A 24,831-nucleotide genomic window follows, 5' to 3' on the forward strand; every position below is an offset into this window, starting at 1 on the left:
TAAATCATTTTCATGCGAATTTTGTATTTGAAAATCAAATTTCTTGCTAAAATGAAATACACACTCACTCTTGTTAAATTTTTACTAACATAAAAATATGAAAGGTAAATATGATCACATTTGAAAACGTTTCCAGGAAAAGCATCTAGAGGGAATCCATTTGATTAATTTCGAGTGGCTCTCACCTCTAATGCCTGCACTTGAGGGGCTGAGGCAGGGAAATTGCCCCAGGTTGGTAGCTGGCCTGAACTATAGGGTGAGTTAAAGGCTAGCATGAGCCACAGAGCGAGACCCAATTGAAATTGCAAGCCACATTTGGGCAGTTGCATAGACTTCTGTAAATGATACACCAGCGAAAGGACACCTGACATGTAATGGGGCAAGACACACCATCATGTCCTTGTCACATGTTATCTCCCAAGGCCATGCCCCGGCATTCAGTCCTTAGGGTGATGTCCATACTCTCTGCCGTCCTCACTTTACAGCTGAACAGTTCAGGTGCACTGAGAGGGCCATTGGCTAGGATGATACTTCCTCAGCTTTGGTCCTGCTGACACTGAGGATGGTGAATCTTGTCTGTTGTGAGATACAGGGACAGCATCCTTCACTGTGTTTTGTGATAATTAAGGCAGAATCCTGTTCCAATCACAGGCCCTCTCCATGATATGGGGACCACCAAATGTCAGAGGGAGACAGAATTATCCCTATTGATAACTACTGTTCACACCCTAGCTCAGAGTCACACAACTCAGACATGGGACCAGTCTTTGATGAATGTGAGACTCAGTGTCTCCCTTGGGCACCGATGAGCACTATGGGTTTCCCAAGCTCTGCCCCAGCGCTTATTGCTAACACATATGAGCACCACACAGTACATCAGCAATGCTCAGTGGACTGCAGAGGCGCCTCGCCTGTGGGCTCTTTCGAGCTGATAGAAAAGGGGGTTTTGTCTCGTCTTTTCTCTAATAAACAACACACTTTCCCAGGCCTGGCAAGGGTTCACTGTCAACGGTGATGATCAGTGGACAAGTGGAATACTGAGTTGAAAGTGGGATGGAACAGTGAGATCGAGTTCTGTGGCCCAAATAAAGCCCCTCAGCACTTCTGTCTACACCCATAAAGGGGGCATCACTCTGATCTCCAGCTGAGTCATGAGAGTGAGCTGGTATGAGATGTCACATTCCCCTCTGATGCCTGGGCCCTAAACCAGGCCTGAGCAGTGTGAGCTCCTAGCCTACTGGCCAAGTGAAGCCTAAAACAACAGAAGCCTTTCTGCAGTCTGCATCACCCTTACCTTCTCCCCGCGTTCTCCGTCTTTCCCAGGGGCACCTCTGACACCAGGGGGACCCTGAAAAAAGGAAAGTTATTCATATGGTTAGGTTTTTATGGACATTAGCTCCCAGTGTTAAGCCAACAGGCCCCTTCCTCTCGGCTCACATGTTCCCCATCCAGTCTTAAACTCTTCCCAGTGTCTGTGGAGTTCTCCCCAGCATCCCAAAGAAAAGCTCCAGGGTAAACACTGTGTGGACATATCCATGGGGACATATGGTCAAGAGAAAGAAAGGAGCTAGGTAATCACACTGAGCAACTGGAGCTCAGGCCTGCTGAGGACTCTGCAGCAAGGACACATTGCACAGCCACCTCATCTTAGGGTAAAGAACTAGGCCACTGGGGCTAAAGAGATAGGTCAGTGGTTAGGGCCTTCAACAGGACCTGGGTTCAATTCCCAACATTGCATGGTGGCTCACAGTTACATGTAGTTCCACCTCCAGGATGTCACAAGCCCTCTTCCGGCCTCCACACACATCAGCACACAGGGGTACACAGACTTACATGCAGGCAAACACAGAAAAATATTTTTTTTATATATTTAAAGAGGTGGGCTGTTTCTTCTCCCATCACCCTGGAGCCACACCAGGTGACAATCCTGGCCCCTTCCTCAGGATGACTTGGACACCATAGTCCAGATAAAACAGGCAAAAGAAAGCAGGGTTGGTTGGTGATGAGTATGTATGCATAGTGGGAAAAGAAAGGCTTTACAGGAAAGAGCTACTCCAACCATTTCTCCCATGACTCAGTCTCTTCCTGCCCCCATTTTCTCCTGAATAAAATGGGGTCAGGGATGGTATCTACCTAACAGGTTTGCTGTGTGGATGAAATAAACCAATACATCATGCATGAAAACATCTAAATGCCATGCATCTGGCCTCTGAGTCACAGATACCTGGGAAGGTTTAGGAATGACCAAGCCTGGCCTAATCTATTGCAGAGGGAAAATTCCTTATAGCCTGTGGCCAGATACCACTGTATGTTGTACTGAAAATCATTGAAGTCTAAATCAATTATGCTTATGTTGAATCATAATACTAGCCCATTAACACATCTTGGGTCACAATCCAGGACAGAGAAAGGAAGAACTTCAGCAGATGCTATGGGATCAGAAAGATAAGCTGCCCTGACCCTGCCTCATTTCCAGATGAAAGAGCTTAGCAAAGTATGACCAAGGTCTTGATGCCAGTTGCTGGGAGATCGGGGTTAGAATTCAGGTATCTAACAGGCATTGGGGACCTTTGACTTCTATGGGATTGAAAGTAAATGGTGATGCTGATTCCAACAACAGTGAAATGTACAGCCCCTCTGTTACCAAGTCCATCTATAACCTAGGGAGCTAACATGTTACCTAGAACCTTGGGTTGGTCATGTTCTGGGTAGCTCTCACCAGTACACAGATGACAATGCTATCCACACCGCTGTATGGATGGGAAGGAGGAGAGGAAGTGAACAGAGGCAGACGCTGCAGGTTCACACTGGTGCCTTTGCTCGCTTCACAATACTCACCAGACTTCCTGGGGGACCACTGAGACCTGGGGGTCCTGCAGGTCCTGGAGGACCCTAAACAGATATGGAGCAATTGAGAAAATGTACTGGCTAGAAATAACTATCCCAGCTACTCTCCATACATCTCTCACACTCAGTTCACCATGAACTGCTGGGACAGACCCTAAACTGGCACTCACAGATATTAGCAACCTGCCCTTCACTGAGACTATGGTGTCTCCTCCAGCCAGACTCAGATGAATAGGCTTGAAGGTGGAGGGAACCAGAGACAGGAAGACTCCCAGTTCCTCAGGCCCAGGAATGGTGGGGAGTGTGGATGGCAAGAGTGGGCGGAAGACAGCCACCCATCATGCCTAAGGAGTTTGGGTGCCCATCGGCCCTGATCCTATGCACAGGGGTAGAGAAGGGACTTGCTCAGAGCTGAGTTATGAAGAAAAGGCCCCTTGTGCGCTGAGGTGTTAAAGGGTACTGGGAAAGCCTTGCAGAACACACAGATGACAGGGTTTGGCCAGTAGCCTTGACAATGAGACGGACAGAAAGGGGCTTTTAAAGGATGGGTGGAGGGGGCTTGTGATGAGCTACTGGGTCGCAGGTGATCGAAGGCCGGTACGGCTCTGGGAAGGCCACTTGAAGGTAGTGCCAGGCTAAAGGTGCTGGCACCATCCACAGTGAGAGGGCATCTGGTGAGAGGGCAGAGGAGTGAGCGTGAACGCAGGTGTGTGAGCCTGTGTGCACACTTCAAGTGCGTGCTTGATTGGATGGTCCGTGACTGCTTCCTGGAGTGGATTTTAATTAGACCTTGGTGATGACTCTATGAGAGCGTGGGTGTGGGTGAAGGCATTTCAGGAGGGTCAGTGCCACGGAATGGGAACTAGGGGATCCCCAAGTACTAGAGACTGCTTAGGTTCTCAGTTTTGACCACTGTCACAGGTCACGTGTGTCCTTGGAGGTCAAAAATCACAGTGCACACTCCTAGCCTCCTTCCCAACTGTCTCCACTCTACTCCCTCTGGGCACTGGCCAGGCTGTCTTTCCTATGGGGAATAGCTCATCTCTGCCCCTCCTTTGTCATTTCCGTTATAGCCTCTACTCATGGCCAACCCTATCTCCTCTAAGTCACAGTCACAAATGGTCTGGTTATACAATGCTATTTTGGCCAGTATATTTGATCTGTAGTCCCAGGACCAGACTGGACATTGACGCTTCCCTTACTGCCTATCACTCTTAGGAGGCCACTCAGGTCAGCCTGACTCTGCTCCAGTCAGTACTATGGGGGCACCTGGGCTCTGCATCTTTGGCCATGCAACACAACATCATGCATTCTGAGAAGAAAATGCCAGTCTCTCTGAGATTAAACCGGCTCTGTGGATAGGACAGGCAGGAGCAGCAGCCTGAGAGATCAGAAGGTGCCTGAGGGGAAAATCTGTGTCTGCTCGATTCCTTGACTGCAACTTCATGTTTGAGGTCTGTGTGTGAAACACAGAAACACAGAGAGAGAGACAGAGAGAAAACAGAGACAGAGGAGCACAGAAAGAGAAATGGGGAGACAGATAATTGTGTAACTTGGATTTTTATCTTTAGGGTGTGCATCTGTGGATCTGAACCCAGGCACAATTCGCAGAACACACAACATCTGGAAGTGGTCCTGTTTATTCATGGAAGGTCCTTTGTGCATGCTCTATGTGCACTGAGGATTTCTCTCATGGCTGGTCACACAGGCACAGCATAGGTTTGTTCTGGGATTGTGTCTTTGTAGCATCCATGTATATACAGGAGAAACTCTGCCTCAGAGTTTGGCACATGGACAAAGTTCAGGCCTGCTGATAACATTAGGAAGACAAGAACATCTCTCTTTGGCTTAAGGTTCAAATGGTCCCTGGGCCTGGGAAATCTCACTAGTGTGGATTTTCTTTCTTAGCTACATTGCAGTTGGTCCAGAACTGTAAGCCAGAGAGAAGATGTTCATCTGGGCCACCCCATCTAGGAAGCCCCCAGAAGTCGGGCTGGACAGAAGGACTCACGGGGTTTCCAGCTGCTCCAGGAGGGCCGTGCACACCATCAAGTCCCTTGGCACCCTATGCAAGAGAGAAAAAAAGGTGGTGGATCAGAGGCCTGGGGTCTCAGGTAGTGCTAGCCTGCAGCTCAAACTAGACTCATCAGAACATAAAAGGATGGAACAGAGAACATGTTCTGTCAGGTGCAGAAAAGCCTCCGCACTGACCCTGCGCATCCTCTAAAGGCATCTATTTCATATCATTAACACATTATGTAAATGAGGGAGAGAATTGCTCAGCCTTGACCTTGGGGGTTTTAAACAATAAGCTATTCTAAACCTTCTACAATCCCTTCCCTTCCTCCCCAAATAACTGAGCAATTGTCAGAAGACATCCTCTCATTCCAAATCATACCAGATAAATACAATAAAAATGCTAATATGTATCAGGCATCTTCTAAATCTGTTTGCCCATCAACTGCTGGGGAGGAGAAGTCATCTGCAAATGCACCAAAAGCAATCTTGCTTCCTGGACAACCTCTCCAGAACATTCTAAGTGTAAGAGAGCACTCTTCAGCCACAAACAGCCCCTTAGTGGAAGGCAAGAACAACCAGCACCCCAGAGCCAGGTCCAGGGAGTTGCTTTTGGGGGCAATTTTGCAAGGTGTTGGGACCCTTAGTTGTGGGTATTGTCATAACCCACTGTCCACCCACCACCCTAGTAAGTGAGAAGGCTTGGGGAAAAGGCACAAAGGAAATACACAATGGGTGCAGGGCAGCACGGTTCCGGAGCTAACAGGTGGAGAAAGGGCTCTCTTACCGGAGGGCCAGTGGGTCCCTGAGGACCCAGTTCTCCAGGATGACCCTGCGGTCCCTGCAACGAAAGAGAGATGTCCACATGAACTAGCTCAGCACCCTGCCCTAAGCACAAGGGGCTGTGGGGGAGGGGGGATGTGCAATGATTATAATCTGAGATCTACAGAAGCCACACCACTGAAGTCCTGAGGGCTAAAACATCCATGCTGTACTGTTTACTAATTCCACCAGTGTGTCAAGTAGCCAGTGGGGTTCTGGCCCTGGATTCCTGGTCCTCAGAAAACTTGGGGAATGGTGAGAAGTACGGGGGTGTGGGTACTCACCATGGCTCCAGGCTTGCCAGGGTCACCCTTTTCTCCTTTGGGCCCTTGCTCTCCCTGTGGGTTAGAGGCACATGGTACAGGTGACGCCCTCCCATACACATCAGCTCCAACTCTCAGCAATGAGACACCGATCATGTCTACACCCTGATGACCATAACTAAAGCTGTTCCTGTTGGCAGGATTGGTGGCTCCTCCCTCTCTTTCCTGGGGCTCGGAAAGATCCCGACTTTTTGTTCAGATCCAAGACTGAGGGTCTCTTCTTCAGGGAAGCAGAACCCCAAACTAGCCGCATCCTCCTATTAGGCATTCTCAGGGTCTAGTGTCCCCTCCATGGAGCCTGCTGAGGTTTCAACTTTACACAAGGATGATCTCATCCTTATCCCGTCTCACTCAGGGCTGACTGACATGGAGGGGAACATCAATAAATACAACAAGGGGGCAGAGCGGGTCTTTCAAAGTCAAACTCTTTCTTGAGGAATATGCGGAGAGAGATTTGCTGAGCAGGTTGAGTTCTTGACAGAGAAAAATGGAAGAAGCAGAAGAAACATATTTTTTAAAGATAATTTCCTCAGCATCATTTTGATTTGCATTTCCTTGATGACTAGGGATGTTGAGCATTTCTTTAAGTGTTTCTCAGCCATTCAATACTCTTCTGTAGGGAACTCTCTATTCAGCTCTGTACCCCAATTTTAATTGGATTATTTAGTTTGGTGATGTTTAATTTTTGAGTTTTTTGTATATTTTATATATTAGCACTTTGTCCAACGTAAGGTTGATAAAGATCTTTTCCTAATCTTATACCCACCAGAATGGCTAAGATCAACACTTCAAGTGACAGCACATGCTGGGGAGGATGTGGAGAAAGAGAAACACTCCTCCATTGCTGGGGGGAATGCAAACTTGTACAACCACTTTGGAAATCAATCTGGCATTTTTCTAAGGAAATTGGGAATAGTGCTACCTCAAGACCCAGCTATACCACCCCTGGACATATATGCAAAAGATGCTCCACCATAAAACAAGGACATTTGCCCAACTATGCTCCTATCAGCTTTATTTGTAATAGTCAGAATCTGGAAACAACCTAAGATGCCCCTCAAAGAATGGATAAAGAAACTGTGGTACATTTATACAATGGAATACTACTCAGCTATTAAAAACAATGAAATCTGGAATTTTGCAGGCAAATGGATGGAACTAGAAATGATCATCCTAACTGAGGTAACCCAGACCCAGAAAGACACACATAGCATATACTCATAAGTGGATATTAGCCCAACATAGATGTCCCCTGAGAGACTCCACCCAGTATTGGGACAGATACTGGGACTAGAAACTGGACTCTAGGCAGAGCACTGACAGTTGCAGGGAGGAGTGTAGGGATGGGAAGTCCGGGAGGGAGCAGGAGCTCCACAGGGAGCCCATCGAGGCCTGCAGAACTGGACATGAGGGGCTCTGCACAAACTGGTGCACCAGCCCAAAACAATGCATGCAGAGAACCAAGACCCTTTGTTCAGAGGGAACTGATGGAATGCCAGTTCCCCACGCATGGGGAGGGGGCTGCTGCTGCTGAACCTCTGACATGCACTCTGGTGCCCATGATTTGGTCACTGCGTCTTGGCCACACAGAGCCTAGCGGGCACACAGAGGAAGGGGATGCAGGCTGTCCTGATGAGACCTAATAGTCTTTCACCAGACAGTTGGGGTAGGAGAGCCCCCCCATCAGTGGTCTAGGGGAGGGGAATAGGCAGAAAAGAGAGGGAGGATGGGAACGGGAAAATAAAAGGTAGGGGATAATAATTGGGATGTAATGTGAATAAATTATACTAAATAAAATATTCGCTTAAAAAAGGTAATTTCCTTGCTTTGATTCTGAAAGTGGCTACTGACCTTTTCAATAGTACACATCTGAAAGGGCACCCCACTGAGACTCAAAAGGGGAGACATGTAGTACACTTAGACCTCTCTCTTAGGTGCTCTTCAGTGGGATATTTTAGAAATTGTCTCTATGGGGGCAACTATAGGGTAGTTTTAATCCCTGAGGCCCATGTGCACCAAAGAGGGAAAAATGGGAAAGTTCAAACGTTCAGAGTCAGACACTCAATATACAGTTGGCAGAGGTGTTCTGGGAGGGAGGCGGTGAGATGAGCACCCTGCCTCGTGTGGGAGGAGCTAAGCCTTGAAATACAGAGACCTATGGGGGCATCACTACAGGCAACCACTAAGGCTGACAGACAACTCCTGAATTCCAGGATGCCCAGAGATGTCCTCCTTGCACTTCCTTCGAGTCTCACCTCCAAAGCATAATGACCTTCCTTATCCTTCAAGGACTTCAGCATCTGACTCAGTTTCCCCCTGCCCCATTCCTTTCTGTCATACACAAATCCTCAGTGTCTCTGAAGTTGCACCGACTTATTATTGAAGAAATGGAGACAACATCAGTGAAGCTGATGTTGGGAGCTCTTCCCACTCCACCCTTTCAGCTGTTGTGTGTTGTGAAACACAGGTTATATCATACTGAGAGAGGAATAACATGCACACACAAAAACAAACAAAAGACAAAAACAAAAACAAAAAACAAGAGGAGCCAGACATGGTGGGCTTTCATGTGAGCACTCAGGAGGTATAGGCAGAAAGATCACTGCATTTGAAGCCACTTTGCCCTGACTTTAAGAGGGGAGAGGCTGAGGGTGGTGGTGGTGGTGGTGGTGGTGGTGGTGGTACCATTCCCTGGCCTCGGTGTTGCCAACAGCATAAAGAGATTCTAAATGGTTAGTTTTCAGAAGACTTCAGGAAGGAGGAGGAAAGGGGCGTCCACTTGCACAGGCTGTGGAACTGATTTCTGTCTTTCTGTTAAGTGTCTTGATGTCTGCAGGAAACCACTGAAGCCTCATTCCCCAAGCAGCCTGAATGGAATATTCTGGAAAGTGTCTCTATGGGGCAACCAGCTTCCGTGGACTGAGGACTTGAAGTGTTCCCATCTCTGGTCTCTCTGCTGCCAACACTGATAGAGATTGTTCTGGCATCTCAGGTATTTCTAGTCTCATAGCAACTAGGAGCAACACGGACTCCATACAAACAGAAAATGGCCTTCCCTCTTGACCACTGGGTGATGTTTCTAGAAAGCCTGCCTGCCATGAGAACCAGTTTATTGCAATGATTCATCTCCCACTTTTTGCCAGGACCAAGTTCTAGAGACCCTGGTGCTGCCTAGCCAGCATGAAGGGCTGAGCGTTGAATCAAATCCCCAAAACCTCCACTGCCAATGTCCGCACCACTCCACAGCATCACCGGACACGGGCTACGCAGGGCCCACTGCTACTTACTGGCACTCTTGGGTGTGGTGTGAACACCGACGGCTGGAAAGGAAAGCACACAAGTTAGAAAGCTTGGACTCAAAGGAGCCTTCCATGTCATCTTTTAAAATCTTGATGCTTCTAAGAGATTTACCTAGCCAAGGAGCACAGAACTGAAATGCCTTTTTATGTTTGTCTCTTGAGGGCAGTGTTAGTATTTTTGTATTCTTTGAAAAATCCCAATGCATTCTGGTCACCTCCATTCCCTACTCCTTCCCTCCGGCTCTCCCAGGCTGCATCCAGCATTTTGTTCCTCCCCCCAGCTTCATGTCCTCCTTTACTAATGACCCACCCGAGTATTAGGAATGCTGCCCATATCGGCATGCTGTGGAGTGTGTGTGTGTGTGTGTGTGTGTGTGTGTGTGTGTGTGTGTGTGTGTGTGTGTGTGTAAGACAGGATCTCATGTAGTCTAAGATGGCTTCCAGTTTTTGAAATAGCCTTGAACTCCTGAGCCTCTCTACGCTTCAGGTACTGGAATATATATATATCCGGTTTTGCATTTGTCTATGTCCTTTATCATCACTAAGCTTGTCCAACAGAATCAGATTTCTCCAAATGATCTGTATGTGTACTCATACATCAGTGAAGGGGTGTGCAATATATAGATTTCGATGGCCTGTGGTCCCAAGCTTCCTATGACTCTAGGTATCTTCCTGAGGTTCTCCAGAAGCCAAAATGGAATACTCCATGCAGGCAACTCGAAGGCTGCCTAGGACATTGATTTCAGGTCTATCAGTTCCCAGCATTATCACCTATCTGTCCTAGCCAGGGACAGAAGTGAAGAGAAGACAAGCAAGGGGGCCCAGCCACTCACTCCTGCAGAGGCCAGTGGGTAGCATCATGAACTTCAGAGACTCTCCAGCCTTACCAGCCCACAGGCTGCACTGAGTCCCTGCTCTGTCTAGCCTCAACGCTTTCATAGAAGCTATTATTTGGACCTGGAACACTGCTCCCCTTTAACTCTGGTCCAGCCTTCAGGACTCCTGTGATTAGCTCCACAGATGTTCCTTCCTTCTCTAGTACTCACATATAAATTAGGCCATTTGAGCTCCCTTGATATGCACATCAGTTGCACTGGATGGTCCTGGGAGGCATCTTTTGCAACTGTGACTAGAGTGCATTCCTGTAATTGGAGCATCTGTTTCGTTCCTCTGATCTGTATGTCTGGTCCTGTGCTAGCACCATGCTGTTTTCATTACTACAGCTCTGTAATATAGCTTGAGATCTGGAATGGTGATTCTACCCACCACTATTCATATTGTTCAGGATTTCTTTAGCTATCTGAGATCTTTTTTTTTTTTTTTTTGTGCCCATTGGAATTTTACGGTTTCGATTCTCTTTCTGTGAATTTTTATAGGGCATGCATTGAATCTGTAAAATGGTAGATGATCAAGCAATACCAATATTATAAGGCCATGAGCATGGGAGGCCTTTCTATGTTCTAGTGTCTTCTTGCATCTCTTTCTTCAGAGATTGCAAGCTTTCATTGTGGAGGTCTTTCATCCACTTGATTAGATTCACCCCTCAATATAGTTTTGATTACCGTGAATGGAAACATAGCAAAAATCTCTTTCTTAGCATGTTTTAAATCAATAACTAAAAAGGTTACTGGGTTTTGTAACTTGATGTGTGTGTGTGTGTGTGTGTGTGTGTGTGTGTGTGTGATCTGCCACTTTGCTGAGGGTCCTGATCATTTCTAGAAGCTTCTGGTAGAATCTTTGGGACATTCTATGTAAAATATCATATCATCAGGGAATGGAGATGACTTGCTTTTCTATTGGTACACCTTTCATTTCCTTACCCTAAGAGACTAAAGGTTCACTGTGAGGTCTGAAGCCCGCCGGTGGTTACCCAGAGCAAAAGTCCAGGGGGCAAATTGAATAGGCAGAGAAACATAATGATTCACCACAAAAGGTAAAAGGCGGCTTCCTCTCGTTCCCGTCAAGGCCTCAGTTCCAGACTCCTCCCCATTGGGCCTCTGTTCCAGCCCAGCACATTGGAGCCCATGTTAATGTTTTCATATGACTGTGAGGAAATGGCAATACGTAATCTTCTGTAGGAAGTATGTGAATAGTAAATCTGAGTACATCGTTGCCAGTTGATCACAGGCATCAAGAGATGCTTTCACCATCTGGTGAAGAGGTAGTAATCTGCCTCTGCTCTGTTTTATGGACAAGGAAAGTGAAGGACAGAGACATGAGCCCCTCAAGGCATCTGAGTAACAAGATCATGCAGGGTCAGGACCTGACATCCATACAGGGGATGGAAGTCTTTGTTCTCAAGCCTTCAATATCCAATGATCCACATACTGTTTTTTCCTGCTTAACTTGTTTTATTTTATTTTATTTTATTTTATTTTATTTTATTTTTGAGACAAGGTTTCTCTGTGTAGCCTTGGCTGTCCTGGACTCGCTTTTTAGACCAGGCTTGCTGTGAACCTACAGCGATCCACCTGCCTGTGGCTTGTTTTATTTAGAGTGTTCATTCATAAAATTTCAAGACTCTAAACTGTGCTTTTGTGTATGCATATGTGTGTGAGTATATTTGTATGCATGTGTGCACTTGTGTGTGTGTATGAGGGTATAGGTGAGCATATATATGCCTATGTGTCTGGGAGTGTATATATGTGTGTTGTATAAAATTAGATTTTGTTATATGGACATTCCAGGACTTATTTAATCCTATGTTGTAGTCATGTAAGTATTTTGTAAATTTTCATCATTACAAGCAACACTACAATGTACACCCTTACATATAGTTTTTAGATAAATATAATGCTATCAAACTACTAAAAGAAACACCTTCAAAACATTTTCTTTTCCCCAGGGAAAACTTGAAGTAAAAGTTGGTTGAAGTAAAAGCCCCAAACCTGGTGCCAACCAGGGGGGACTTTGTCTCCAGTCCCACCAGAACTCATAAAGAGAGCCATATGCTATGTCTCTGTTAACTGCCCAGAATCAAAAAATGCAGAAGAAAATTGAAATAAAAAATAACTCCAAAACTAGGCCTATTGTAGAATTCTTGGGAATGAGATAACTGATAATAAAAATGGCCTTTTTATATTTATTGCATAAACTAATGATGCCAAACAAAAGCCATACCTATGCTAAACACGCTACAAGGCTCTTATTACACCTTTGTGGTCATGGAAAGTTGAATGTTGTTAACACAGAACCGTATTGTCTTGGGCTGTCTCTCCTACCTTCGAAGTCCTTCACTGCTCACTAGTGTACCTGAACTAAGACTCTACCCACAATTAAGCAAAAAAAAAAAAAAATCTACTGGAATATATTAACAAGCCACCAACTGAAAAGTGAAGACTGTCATCAGATAGCCTTGGAAATTACTAGACACTGAAAATGCCCGTGGAAGGAGAGGAATCAGAGGCTTTGGTTATGGCATTGTGGTCCCACCTTAAACAAATAACTTCTTGCCTCCAGAGTCTTGTTTCAGCTTCCATGTATGTAACAGGTGGCTATGTATTCTCAGTGCCTTTAATTCATTCTGATAAACAGTAATGTGCTTTTGTTGAATTAAGTGAATAAAATAAGCAGAGGGCTTCTCTTCACTAGAAGAGTTAGGAGTGGGGAGAGAGAGGAGACACACACACACACAGAGCGAGAGAGAGAGGGAGAGGAGAGAAAGAGAAGAGAGGAGGAGAGGAGAGGAGAGGAGGAGAGGAGAGGAGACAAATTGCCTTATGGTCCAAAAGAGGAGGTACAATTAGAGTCAGAGTAACTTACACTTCCAGGTAAGCCAGGGGGGCCTGCTGGACCAACCTCACCCTAGAAGAAATGAAAAGTATAATCTTAATCCTGTTAATTCTGCTTATGCCAGGAATGATCTATAGTATCCTGCATAGTACCAGAACTGCATCGCCCTCCCTGCACAGACGTTAATGGATTATAGTTAGGCGGGGCAGGGGGCAGGATACACACATACACTCTGAACTATGCAATACTCAGACATGTATTTCTAAAGCATCTAGACAGTACCATGTGACAGTCTAGCATTTTGTAATGATGATGAAGATGCTGAAGTTGTTTCCATTGCTGCCAGCAAAGCCAGTTAAAGCAAATGTTCCCACATGTGTCTTTTTAGCTTAAGGGCCACACTGAAGTCTAGTCTCCCTTAGAGACACCCCCAGAGATGTCCTACACCCCCAGGAGAGGCAGACTACTCTCATATGTCCACATATAGCAGGATTGTTCTTGTACACTGCACAAGTATGGGAGCTAACTTGACTGAACTTGAAACCCATTTCTACCATAGCATAAGCACGAAAAAAGGTAGGTAGAGTTTCCTCTCACTTGCTTCTTCTGTTACATGACCCATTCTAACTTATGTATATCATGTATATGAACTGATTCATCTCTGTAGATAGGGCCATGAAGTATGTTATATTGTATATGCATAATTATATTTTATATACTTTGCTCCTGCACCCCACACTTCTCATGATCCCCTTCTTTATCCAAATGCTCCACCTTCATTTTAATGTCACATATACATTCATGTCATCCTATGTGTCATACACATGCACATTCTATAAATTCTAGATGCCACATACGAGAAGAAGCCTGTGGTATTTGCCTTTCTAAGTCTGATATTTTAATGTTAACATGGTTTTCTCCTTGTTTCAACAATAAATAGGGACACACAAAAGCCTCAATCCAGATGCACAAATACAGGCAGTCAGCACGCCAGGCACTTGGTTTCACACTTAGAATCCAGCTTCATTTGGACTGACACTGCAGAAGTTCCAGAAGAAGAGCCATTGGAGTCACGGTATGACTGACCACTCTGTCTCCTCCCTGACAGGGGAGGTCCACACTCTAGTGCTCTAGAGACCACCATGAGGACCCCCACCTACCTCCTTGCTATTAACAACAGCAAGGGATCAAAACCCAGTGGTGCCTAGTAGGGGGTGTGGACAAAGGGACAAATGAGTACCAAAGGAAAGAGGAAGAAAAAGTGTTCAAAGCAGAGGATACCGGATGCCTTGGCAGTGGTCTCCTTGCCTATCCCCAGAGCTGGGCAGAAAGAATGGTTGCCAGTGGTGGGAGGGAGACTCTCCAACATTGAGTAAGAGGCTTGACTCCAGAAAGCCACAGGTTTGGGATAAGCTTGACATTGATGGGATTCCAATCCTCCTTCCGTATGGGTTTTCAGCCCTCAGTTGCTCTTGAAAAGTAGGAAGAATTATCACCCCAATTCCAAGATGTTAACTATAGGGCAAAGGGAATTGGGGTGGGAATTCAATGGAGTCACAGCTGAGGAAGGGCCCTGAAAGGCCAGGCAGAAGGGGAATCCTTGCTTTAGTGTCTTGCATTGGATTTGTTATCACCCAAATCTCTAGGGGAGCCTACCATGACCCAACATCTTTAGAAGCCTGCATGTGATTCTGCCAGGGAAATTACAGCTTCGTGGTCTCCCTAAGCCTCTGCATTCTGGAAAAGAGCATCTCTAAAAGAAACTCCATATCTGAGAATCCAAGTTTGAGCAAAAGTTTCTGGAAAGAAGCAGCAAGCACCTTTTCCAGAACCTTCCATGGCTGATTAACTGATTAGGACTTCAAAAATTGTAGAGATTGAAATGTTACAGGAGCCATTCCTCTCCTATCTGGGTCCAATTTCCTTGTGACTATCAGGTAAACCTTTGGAATGTATTAAAACATCACTAGCTTCCACGACTCCAAAATCTGATAGTGTCATCACAGAGCATCAGGAGCCTACAACAGAGGTTCCCCCCCCCTTCACTGAAACCTGCCCATCTGATGCTTCCACTAAAGTATTTAAAAAGCATTTTGATTTATGACCTCCTTTGTCGTGTTTCTACTAAACATTCGTGAACCCACCACCTCACGAGAAACACAGTATTTGAGGTGACCTAAATCTCTGTTCCCAGGTTATCATTGGTCATCTTTCACTCTATTCACTTATTCCATTGAAGTGAGAGCTATTTCTTTCTTAGATATCAAGAACCCAGAAGACTCGAGGAGCATGACCCCTGAAGCCCATGTTGTCAACATGGCTGGAGTCAAGGGACGGGAAAGGCAGAAGGTGTGCTGAAAACCAGAGTGTGGAAAGTGCAGTGTGAGAACAGGCACCTCTCAGAAGGAAGGACACTGTGGGCTGCTGAGAGTCGCTGGCCCCTGGACCCAAGATGTCAGTTTATGTGTCATCACTCTGTGAGTCTACTGTAAGCTGTCAGCAGGCTTGGAGGTCAGCGAGGATGAGCCCTCTTCCCTCATAATCAGCAGCCTGTGACACTAGGAACTGAATCTGAAGGACTCTGACAATTGGTCAGAAGCATAGGCTCTGGGTCCTGCCCTGGCCAATGGCGGAGTAATGACATTCTCAACTACCCTAAAGATCTTAAGATTACTATCTAGCCAGATGCTGTCTGGAAACAAGCCAAAAACATGACAGTGTTGACCAGAGCTTTAAGACAGAGTAACAGTGCATCCATGTGTCAGGATTACTTAGAAACATGCATTGGAGCAATATTAATACATCCTGTAATTCTCTCCCTTGCCCTCTCCCCCTCCCTCTTCTCTCCCCTCCCTCTCCCTTTCCCTCTTCCCCTCCTCCTCCCATTTCCTCTCCTCCTCTCCCCTTCTCTCCTCGACTCTACCTCCACCCCTTTCTCTCTCCCCTCCCTCACCTTCTTCATCCCTCCCTCCCTTGGTCCCTCTCTCTCTCCCCCCACCTCTTCCTTTCCTGTCCCTCCCGCCCCCTCCTCTGGAAATCAGCTAGGAAATTTAGGGATGAGGAAGAGAGCAAGCAGCTGTTACCTTTTCACCTCGGGCACCTTTCAGCCCAGGAAGTCCCAGTTCACCTTTTTCTCCCTGAAGTAAAGGATGCATTTAAAAACATTAGAACCTCTGCCTCTCTGGGTAAAGGCACTTTGGCCTTGGGCGACAGGAATGTGCCTTCACATTTATTTTCCATCTCTCTTCATGGCCCTTGGCTCCTCTGCAGGATAGCCACACTAAACCCTAACTCCAAGGAAGTTAGCTGGCTTGGGTGCCTTATACCCCTTTTCCTCAGAAGATGCCCGCTCTTCCCAGAGGTGTCTCCCAGCCACTGTCCTTTCATTCCTGCTTAAGGACTCTAGACTCTGATCTTCTTGCATTTCTCACCTCCCAACACCAGGAGTTATTCTACACTCCTAGTCAAAACCATCACCTCATCCCAAGGGGCTAAGACTCCAGAAGATGCTCTTTCCTTGGGCAGAGGCACAGTTGCCATGGTGGCAAGAGGAAGTCACATTTACCTGGTCTCCTTTGTCTCCACGAAATCCTGGGGCTCCTGGAGCACCTGGAAGGCCAACTTCTCCCTATGCAAACAAAACCAGTGGGTACCAGTGGGAGGTTTTCCCTGTGAGAGAGGTCCTGGGTCACACACTTTTCATGCCCTCGGAGAGTTCATGCTTATTCATATAGAAAGTAGAGGCTTGCCAAAAGGGAAATTCTAGAGAATCTGTTTTGAGGTACCCAAGCTCCTTCCTGCTTGGGTCATTTCCTCTCTCAGGAACCCATCCTATCTCTCTGGGTATCTAACTTTTCCACTCTTTTAGGATGGAATGTCAGCCCTTTAGCATCCTTCCTGGCATGCCTAGCCCCCTCTTTAAGATGACGTTCCTCCATCACTACAATGTTCAACTGTTCTTATGTCCTGTTTCTCTTGGTTCCTAATTTGGTTCTAACTCTCAGCACAACAACTGATGCCTAGGACACACTGAAAACTACTAGTCAAACAAACGAAGGCATGAAATAAATGCAATCAACTTTCAAAAGGCATGGTTCTTCTTGTAACTTAAAATGTTAATCTAAGACATAATGTCTAATGATGATTCATTAATTAAATAATAAGCGATAAAGATATGAGCGCACTAACCTTCTCACCAGGATGGCCTGCAAGGCCCTGCTCCCCAACTTCACCCTGTAAGTAGAGTGGCAATGTTTGATTATCTACCATGCACACCTTCAAACATGGCTGTCAGTCTACAGTTGGCCTCCACATCTGCAGGACCTGCCAGCCACAGCTCTTGACTCTCTAAAAGTTAAACATTAAGCCCCAGAGACCCTGAGGCATGAAGCCAAAGTGTTCACTATTTCTACAGATAGGATTTGCAGGCTCCCTCATACTGTGTTCTGCTGCCCGCAAAGAAACAATTCTTGGCATGACCAGAGTTCATGCATGCTGTGTCTGCTCATGGTGAACCTAAACCTTTGCAATTCAAAACAAGGGTGAGGCAAACCTGGAACTGTTGGATCCACCCCAACTCCAGGTCTCAGGGCATATCAGGGATCCTGAAACCCCACTCTGGGCCCAGCAACCAAGGAGAACTTGATGTCCCTATGATTCAGGGTTCCTGGTTATTGATTATTCAGTCTTTTCATAAAACCAGGCAGTCCTATGTGCTCAGAAGCAGGAAGTAATTTAATTTCTCCTTCTCCTAATGTGTTCCAATGGGGGGAGCATCCTAGGAGATGATGTCAGGTACCTAGACTTCTAAGAAAAAGCGTGCTCTAAAGAGGTTCCCACCAGTTCTTGTCCCTTGTCAATTTTATCCTCATCTATGAGGTTCCTACTATGCTTTTAAAGTTCCCTCTTGGGCTGAAGAGATGGCTCAGAGGATAAGAGCACTGGCTGCTTTTCCAAACGTCCTGAGTTCAATTCCCAGCAACCACATGGTGGCTCACAACCATCTCTAATAAGATCTGGTGCAGGAAGAACACTGTATACGTAATCAATCAATCATCATTTAAAAAGAAACAAAGAAAGTTGCCTTCGATTAAAAATTTAAAAAAAAATAGTTCCCCTTAAAATTTTATGTTAAAACATGATCTTCAGTGAGTTACTACTGGAGCCTCTGGAGGTGATCAGTCATGAAGGTGGAGCTTGAAAGAGCCCACTGGCCTCTCCTGTCATGGAGGCTGCTACCCTGCAAGTGTCCATCTTATCCTGTGCCTATGGTGTCAACATAGCATCTAGAGGCAAAGGATCATCTACAAAGCAGAAAGTGTCTGGCAGCCTCCAAATCTACCGACACCTGGACCTTGAACTTCACAGCCTCCAGAAGTGTGAGCAGGATGTTTCTGTTGTTTTAAAACACCTAGCCTGCAGTATTTTGTAAGACACTTTTCTGACAAGCATTGTGCAGTCAGGAGACAAAAGAAGGGCCCCGTTTCAAGGCTATCAGCTTCTGTGTTACCAGGCCCTAGTAAGAATAGGTGCATAGCAGGCTAATTTCTAATGGCATGTCTTTAAAATCACTTATTACTTCAGAGGCAATCTATGCTTAATATCTAGCACATTATTTAGTAAAAACTTTGGCACAGATACCATAAGAAATGTGGTTTTCAGATGACTAGGCACATGAATGAAAGACTGAACTGGTTGGTGCTGTGGATTTTTCCCAGAGCTGTGCCAAGTCAACTGGTTGTGAAGGCCAATAGAAGCATTGCTTGTCAGAAAGGAAGGCAAAGAAAAGATGGTGGAAAAGGAAGAGGGAGATATGGGAGAAAGGAAGGAAGGAAAAGGAAGGTAGGTAGTGGGTGTGAAGGAGCCAAATGCATGCTTAATGTACACATCCATCTAAGCCTGTAGCTCTGGCTCCATGAAGTGACCCAACATACAGAGTTAGTCCACTCTGGTATTTTCTCTATGCACCCTATAGTACCCACCCGACAGGCTTACAGCACATCTCCTAAGAACTGCCCTAAAGAACTTTGCAAATTGTTCACCACTGAAGTTCCCCCTTGAAATCAGCTGGCATGGTCTCATCTGTTGTGTTAACTGTTTCCTAGGTGCTGAGGAAGAATAAGTGATGAGGTGTGGCTGGAAACTCTGAAGGCCAAGGAAGCAAATACTGAATTTAATCACAGGCCATCCATGAGGTGACCTGATAGGCATTCTACTGGCTTGGTCCCTTTCAGTACCAGCTAATTTATACAGTTCAGGCCAGTAGGCTACACACTGTTCTGGACTATGGAGGGGAAGGGGGCACTGTAGAGCTGACAGACAGCCAGATACTGTGTTTAAACAGCCCACACACTGTGGAGCAATAGAGCAGATGGAGGTTGGTGTGGCAGTTCTTGCACAGTCTGTCTGGCGACAGTGTCCCTCAGAACTAAACATTGGCAGCGTGTGTAAACGCACACCAGGGTCCAGCACTTCCGTCTTCTCTGTTGATCCTTCTGAGCTATAGCTACACTGCGATTTGGGGCTGATACACGTGGGAAGCAGCCCATCAGGAAAGTCCACAGTGAGGAACTCGAGAGCATAGATTGACAGGCATTGACACCAGGGACTGGACTGCCTTACATTCATGGCAGTGCCCTGTCAATCACAGGCTGAGGAGTCTGCTTGCTCACCCAAGCCTCGTGCTGTTCCACTGGGCTGCTGGAAGCCCAGTGGGTGATGAAATTGCAGGCTGCCCCAGTGGGACTTCTCTGTTATTGCATTTAAGAAAGGGCGCAGACACCAGAGGTCATGGGAAGAGAAACTAAGAGAAGAAAGACAGAAATATAGGGAGAGAGAAAGAGGAGGGGGAAGTAAAAAGTGTCTCTACCCTCATTGCTCACTCCCTAGCAGGACAAACCAGTCAGTGGATGTGGTGTTTTCAGGGCCTCCTCTACGCAGCAGGTCTCCTGAGCAGGACCATTCCATCCCCGTGACTAGCACGTTCACCCAGGAGGTGACCTTGGCTCTGCTGTGATCAGACTCGGAGCATCATGATGGAGCCCCACAGATCTGCCAAGCTTGCTAACTAGCCCTTTCCTAATTATCTTCATTTCTCCTTTGAGAGGCCCCCCAATGACACTCCCGGATGAGGTGAGGTCCCACATACAGTCACACAACCCCATCCAGAGGCACAGATGCAACATGAGTGTGGAGAGTCATACCCGAGGCCCAGGCACTCCAGGCACGCCACCTTCCCCAGGGTCCCCTGGTTCTCCCTGTGGGAAGGAAATGCAGAGTCAACACAAAAGGGACCAAGTTTGGTTGAATACACCTACAGCTGGCTGTGGATGGGTCTGGAACAGGGCCACCTGTGTACAGGTAGTTCTGAACTCTCATTCTTTGTGACTGTCTAACTGTAGGACACCTACTACACCCCATATTCCTCAGCTTTGTTACTTAGAGCATGTGTGAGTACAAATGGCATCTCTTTCCCTTCTGAGAGATTTGGATGAGGGACAGTGGGACAATCCCTTTTGATTTAAAAACATGAAGTACTTGTTTTAGCCAGAGAGAGGAGTAACTAATATTTACATGGATGCCCTTAAGTGGTGGCATCCCAAGGATTCTAAATCAGCACCCCCAGAGATACCGCACTGCTCCCAACAGTCAAATTATGGAATCAGCCTAGGTGCTTGTCAGTGGGACCAAGAAACTGTGGATCTATGTGCATGCACCTGCATCAATTCTATTCAGCCATAAAGAAGAATGAAATTATGCCATTTGCTGAAAAATAGATGCAACTTCAGACCATCACGTTAAATTAACCAGGTCAGATTAAGAAAGACAAAAATATGTTTATATCTTCTTTCATTTGTGCTGAGGTTTTCTATAGACACTTATAATCATGGGTGTGCATATGGAATGGAAGTAGATAAAAGCTGGGAGAAGGGATGGGAGTCACTAACAAGAGCAGGGGATGGGGAAGGGTTGAGCCTAGTCAAAGCCTGAACAAAATGTCTTTCTGAAACCCATCACTCTATCCAAGAAGGATAAGCAAGTAAAAAGACTATAAATGTGTCTATATCCACACTTATTCTACATTGTATGTATATATATGTATATATGTGTATATATGTGTATATATATATGTATATATGTGTATATATATATATATATACATATACACATACACATACACATATAATCCTAGTCTATTTTGAGTTTTGAGTGAAAAGAACACCGAATTTCACCAAAATATTATGTTTTCACTCACAGCTGCCTTTCAAGGGCACATCTGACTAGATACACACTTATAATTTAAGAACAAAGTTTATTTGTTAAAACTATCCATTGCTAGGGCTGGAGAGGCAGCTCAGTGCTTAAGAGCACTTGTTGCTTTTGCAGAGAACTACAGTAGATTCCTGGAACCCTTGTGGCAGCCCACAGCTCCAGTTCCAGGACGAGGGACAAACAACACTCCGTTCTGACCTCTGAGGCGGTCACAGGCATGGTGCACAGGCATACATGCAGGCAAGAAACTCATTCGCATAAAATAAAATGTTAATTTTTTAGTGTAAATGTTATCTATTGCTTTTTTATTCACTTGAGGCACTTAAAGTGTGAATTTGATTTCACATTTCCTAGAATCAGAACCTCTCCCCTTCTTAACCCTTTTTAATGATCCTCAATGGAGACTTTTAAAAACCGAAGTCTCCCATGACTGATTTATCTCTTCAGATTGATTCTTAACCCCTTTGAAGCCTTCTTGGGTTGCTTTGGTACAACTCTGCTACATCTGACATTGTAAATCCAATCACTTGAACTAAACCCTGGGCTGAAGCCCAGGAAATTGACTAATGTTGGAACTCATCAACCAGGGATCTCCTCTGCTTTTCAGTTTTTGATTCTCAAACTCACAGCGCCCTGTGAGTACCCACCTTGGAGCCAGGCAGACCTGGTGGTCCATTCAGCCCATCCTTTCCAGGTGGCCCCTGGACCATGAAAGGAAAGAAAGAAAATGAAAACAAAGGCATATTTAGTGAAGACCTGAGGGAAGCCACCACTTAGGAGGTGATTCTAACGCAACTTACCTACTTTCCAGCTGTTTCCTCTGTCAAGAAGCACCTGCCTCTGCCAGCTAGACTTCCCTTACATTTTGCCAGGACTACAGAGTCACTACTCCCTGGTCTGTGTCTTGGCTCCTTTATTATCCATGCAGATGAATAATGGGGCAAGACAGGGTTCTATTCCTAGTCTTGGCTTCCAAGAGGCCCTGAAGACAGTACCATTCACACTGACCCTGCACGCCTTCACTGAATCTCCTGGCTTTATGTTTCCCTCTACTTACCAAGATCTTTCCTTCTTCTTGTCCCCCAAAGAAGCCAAACCCAGCCTCCATCATGGCTGGCACCCCAGCCTTGTAATTTTGAGGAGCATCATGCTGTACTTTCTGATTCAAGGTGCTTTCTCCACCTCAACATTAAGATTCTACCCCAGCTGCTTGGTGCAAATAAGACAATGAATCCCAAGGTGGAGTGGCCTCAGAGGTCACAGAGATGCTGATGGGAACCTGCAGAGCCTCCTGGGTACAACTGCAAGTCCCTGCATAAGACCTAGGATAGAGTAGCTTCTGAGGTCACAAAGAAGAGGATCGGGACCTGCACAGTCTCCTGGGTACAACTGCAAGTCCCCACACCCTACACTAAAACTAACATGTTTTATCACCCCCATCTCTTGAGACCTTAAGTCATGAATTGTCAGCACACACACTGCCCTATGAGGACAGATGGGAACAGGCGCCCTCACAAAGCACCTCAGTGTCTCTTTCTTGGTATCAATTAGTTTTATTAACTCAACTTTTTTGTTTTGCTTTTTTTTTTTTAATGGAGGATCTCACTATGTAGCCCTATCTGGCCTGGTACTCTTTAGACAGTCCAGCCTAGCCTTGAACTCACAGCAATGCTCCTGCCTATTACAGGCAGCAATTATAAGCATGCACTATAGGTTTACCTTAAATTTTTATGGCTTTAAAAAATGACCATGCTCACTCTTTGTCGTGAGCTTTGGAAGATGGTAGTAAGAAAAGGGAGAGTTCCTCCTGTACTAGGTAGGTCTACTAACTATCATGGCCACAGGGGAAGGGGCCACTTACATCAGTGGAATCACAGCAAAGACCAGGGAAGATCAAAGCCCAAAGCTAGAGCTGAGCCACAGCCTCATGCTGAATGATTTCCCCCAGAGTCCCTTCCCTCTTCTTGACTGTTGATGGTCGTTTGAACACTTTGTTTTCTATTCTATTTGAGTTAGAGTCTAGCTGTATAGCTCAGGATAACTTAGAACTCACAGCAATTCTCCTGTCTCTGCCTCTCCAGTCCTGGAACTGCAAGTATATGCCATTGTGCCCAGATTGAGAAGCACACTTTCAAATAAACTCACTGTATCAGAAGAGATTAGTGAGTTTGAGATGCAGCATGGCCCTGCCACTTCCGTGCTCACCAGTGACACTGCAGTTGACTGTGCTTAAGGAGTGTCTCCTGGGAACCATGCGTTAACCAGGTGTTTCTCTGGGTTTACATTTATTCATCTCAGCATGCACTACAGCACTGACTTGGTGGCTGATGTCTTTTGGGGGAGCAGCAGAGCCTCAGTTGTTGCGTGGCATCATCCTCTGCTCCTATCTCCCAAGTCTTTCATCCATGTTCATAAAGGGTTTTGTGACCCACATCGAATGGAGAGCTGCTGTGTGCCACATGCTCTGCAGCATCTGGAGTCTCAATCCATACCCTGCCCTTTACACATGGCACCTCCTCAAGGAGCTTATCACAAATAAATCCTCAAAGTAAAGTAGGTCCCTCCGGTTTTAGAGCATAAGACCAATGCAGCACCCAGTTTCACAGTGACAGACTCTTCACAGGCCACTCCATCAGTGAGTCTAAAGAGGCTTGCATCAACATGCCAAGGTAACATGTCTACATTTAGCTGCATAGCTTTCCTGTGACATTAAAGCTAGCTGATTCCTAGGGCATAGAAGAAACTAGAAGGTTCTTGAAACACCAGGGTCTTCTCTATGTATAAGTGAGAAAGATGGTCAGGAGAATAAAGATAGAGTTGTTATTTTTTAGTGGGAGGGACTTTGTGGATGTTTCTTTGGAGACAGGATCAAGGGTGGCCAGGACAAGTTGGAAGGCAGTCTCAGGAGACAGCAGGAGAGAAGGGAGAACCAGCTGCACCAGCCTCATGCTCTGCTGTACAATAAGGAGCTTCAGAAGGCCTCACTGGCTCTGAGAGACAGTCCTGGGGGCCAGGGACAAATGTCTGGCTACTCCTGACATGGGACCATCAGGGTCAGTAAGGGGACGAAGCTGAAATAACTCACCGCATGCCCAGCAGGCCCGGGTTTTCCAGGGAAGCCAAGCTCTCCAGGTAAACCCTGAAAAGGGAAATACGAAAACTGTTAGTCAATCTATCTGAGATTGGAGTCTTGTCCTGATGCCATCCCTGGCACAGGATCAGGCCTTTGGCTCTAAGGAGAGTACTTCAGCATGTCCAACACCCTCACTGCCTGCCACTGTAAAACACAGACCTTCTCGGCCCAGATCCATAGTCGATGAGCTCACAGCTTGTCTGATCTGTAGCCAACACCACTGTCATGTCTACAACCCATGCCCAAATCCTTATCAGGACCCCCCTCTCTCTGCCTCCTGCTGGGTCTGCCCTGCCCACTGCCTGCTATAGGGACAGTTTCCCAGCTGATCCTTAAAGGATGAGAGGGGAAAATGTTAGCAAACACTGGCCTTGCTGTTCTGTTTTGT

General features: G+C 46.1%; 1 protein-coding gene across 1 annotated transcript in view; it reads right to left on the minus strand.

The window, feature by feature from the left end:
• COL22A1 (collagen type XXII alpha 1 chain) overlaps window positions 1-24,831 on the minus strand; it is a 246,003-nt gene that overhangs the window by 101,627 nt on the left and 119,545 nt on the right. Inside the window, exons 25-37 of the mRNA XM_084747922.1 lie at window positions 24,396-24,449; window positions 21,958-22,011; window positions 20,242-20,295; window positions 17,228-17,272; window positions 16,605-16,667; window positions 16,123-16,176; window positions 13,070-13,111; window positions 9,296-9,328; window positions 5,970-6,023; window positions 5,651-5,704; window positions 4,859-4,912; window positions 2,839-2,892; window positions 1,295-1,348 (exon numbers count right to left, since the gene is read on the minus strand). Of these exons, the coding sequence (XP_084604048.1) occupies window positions 1,295-1,348; window positions 2,839-2,892; window positions 4,859-4,912; window positions 5,651-5,704; window positions 5,970-6,023; window positions 9,296-9,328; window positions 13,070-13,111; window positions 16,123-16,176; window positions 16,605-16,667; window positions 17,228-17,272; window positions 20,242-20,295; window positions 21,958-22,011; window positions 24,396-24,449 (669 nt within the window). The remainder of the gene's footprint in view (window positions 1-1,294; window positions 1,349-2,838; window positions 2,893-4,858; window positions 4,913-5,650; window positions 5,705-5,969; window positions 6,024-9,295; window positions 9,329-13,069; window positions 13,112-16,122; window positions 16,177-16,604; window positions 16,668-17,227; window positions 17,273-20,241; window positions 20,296-21,957; window positions 22,012-24,395; window positions 24,450-24,831) is intronic.

Source organism: Acomys minous (assembly GCF_964271855.1).
Source record: "Acomys minous genome assembly, chromosome: 12".
NCBI classification, from domain to species: domain Eukaryota; kingdom Metazoa; phylum Chordata; class Mammalia; order Rodentia; family Muridae; genus Acomys; species Acomys minous.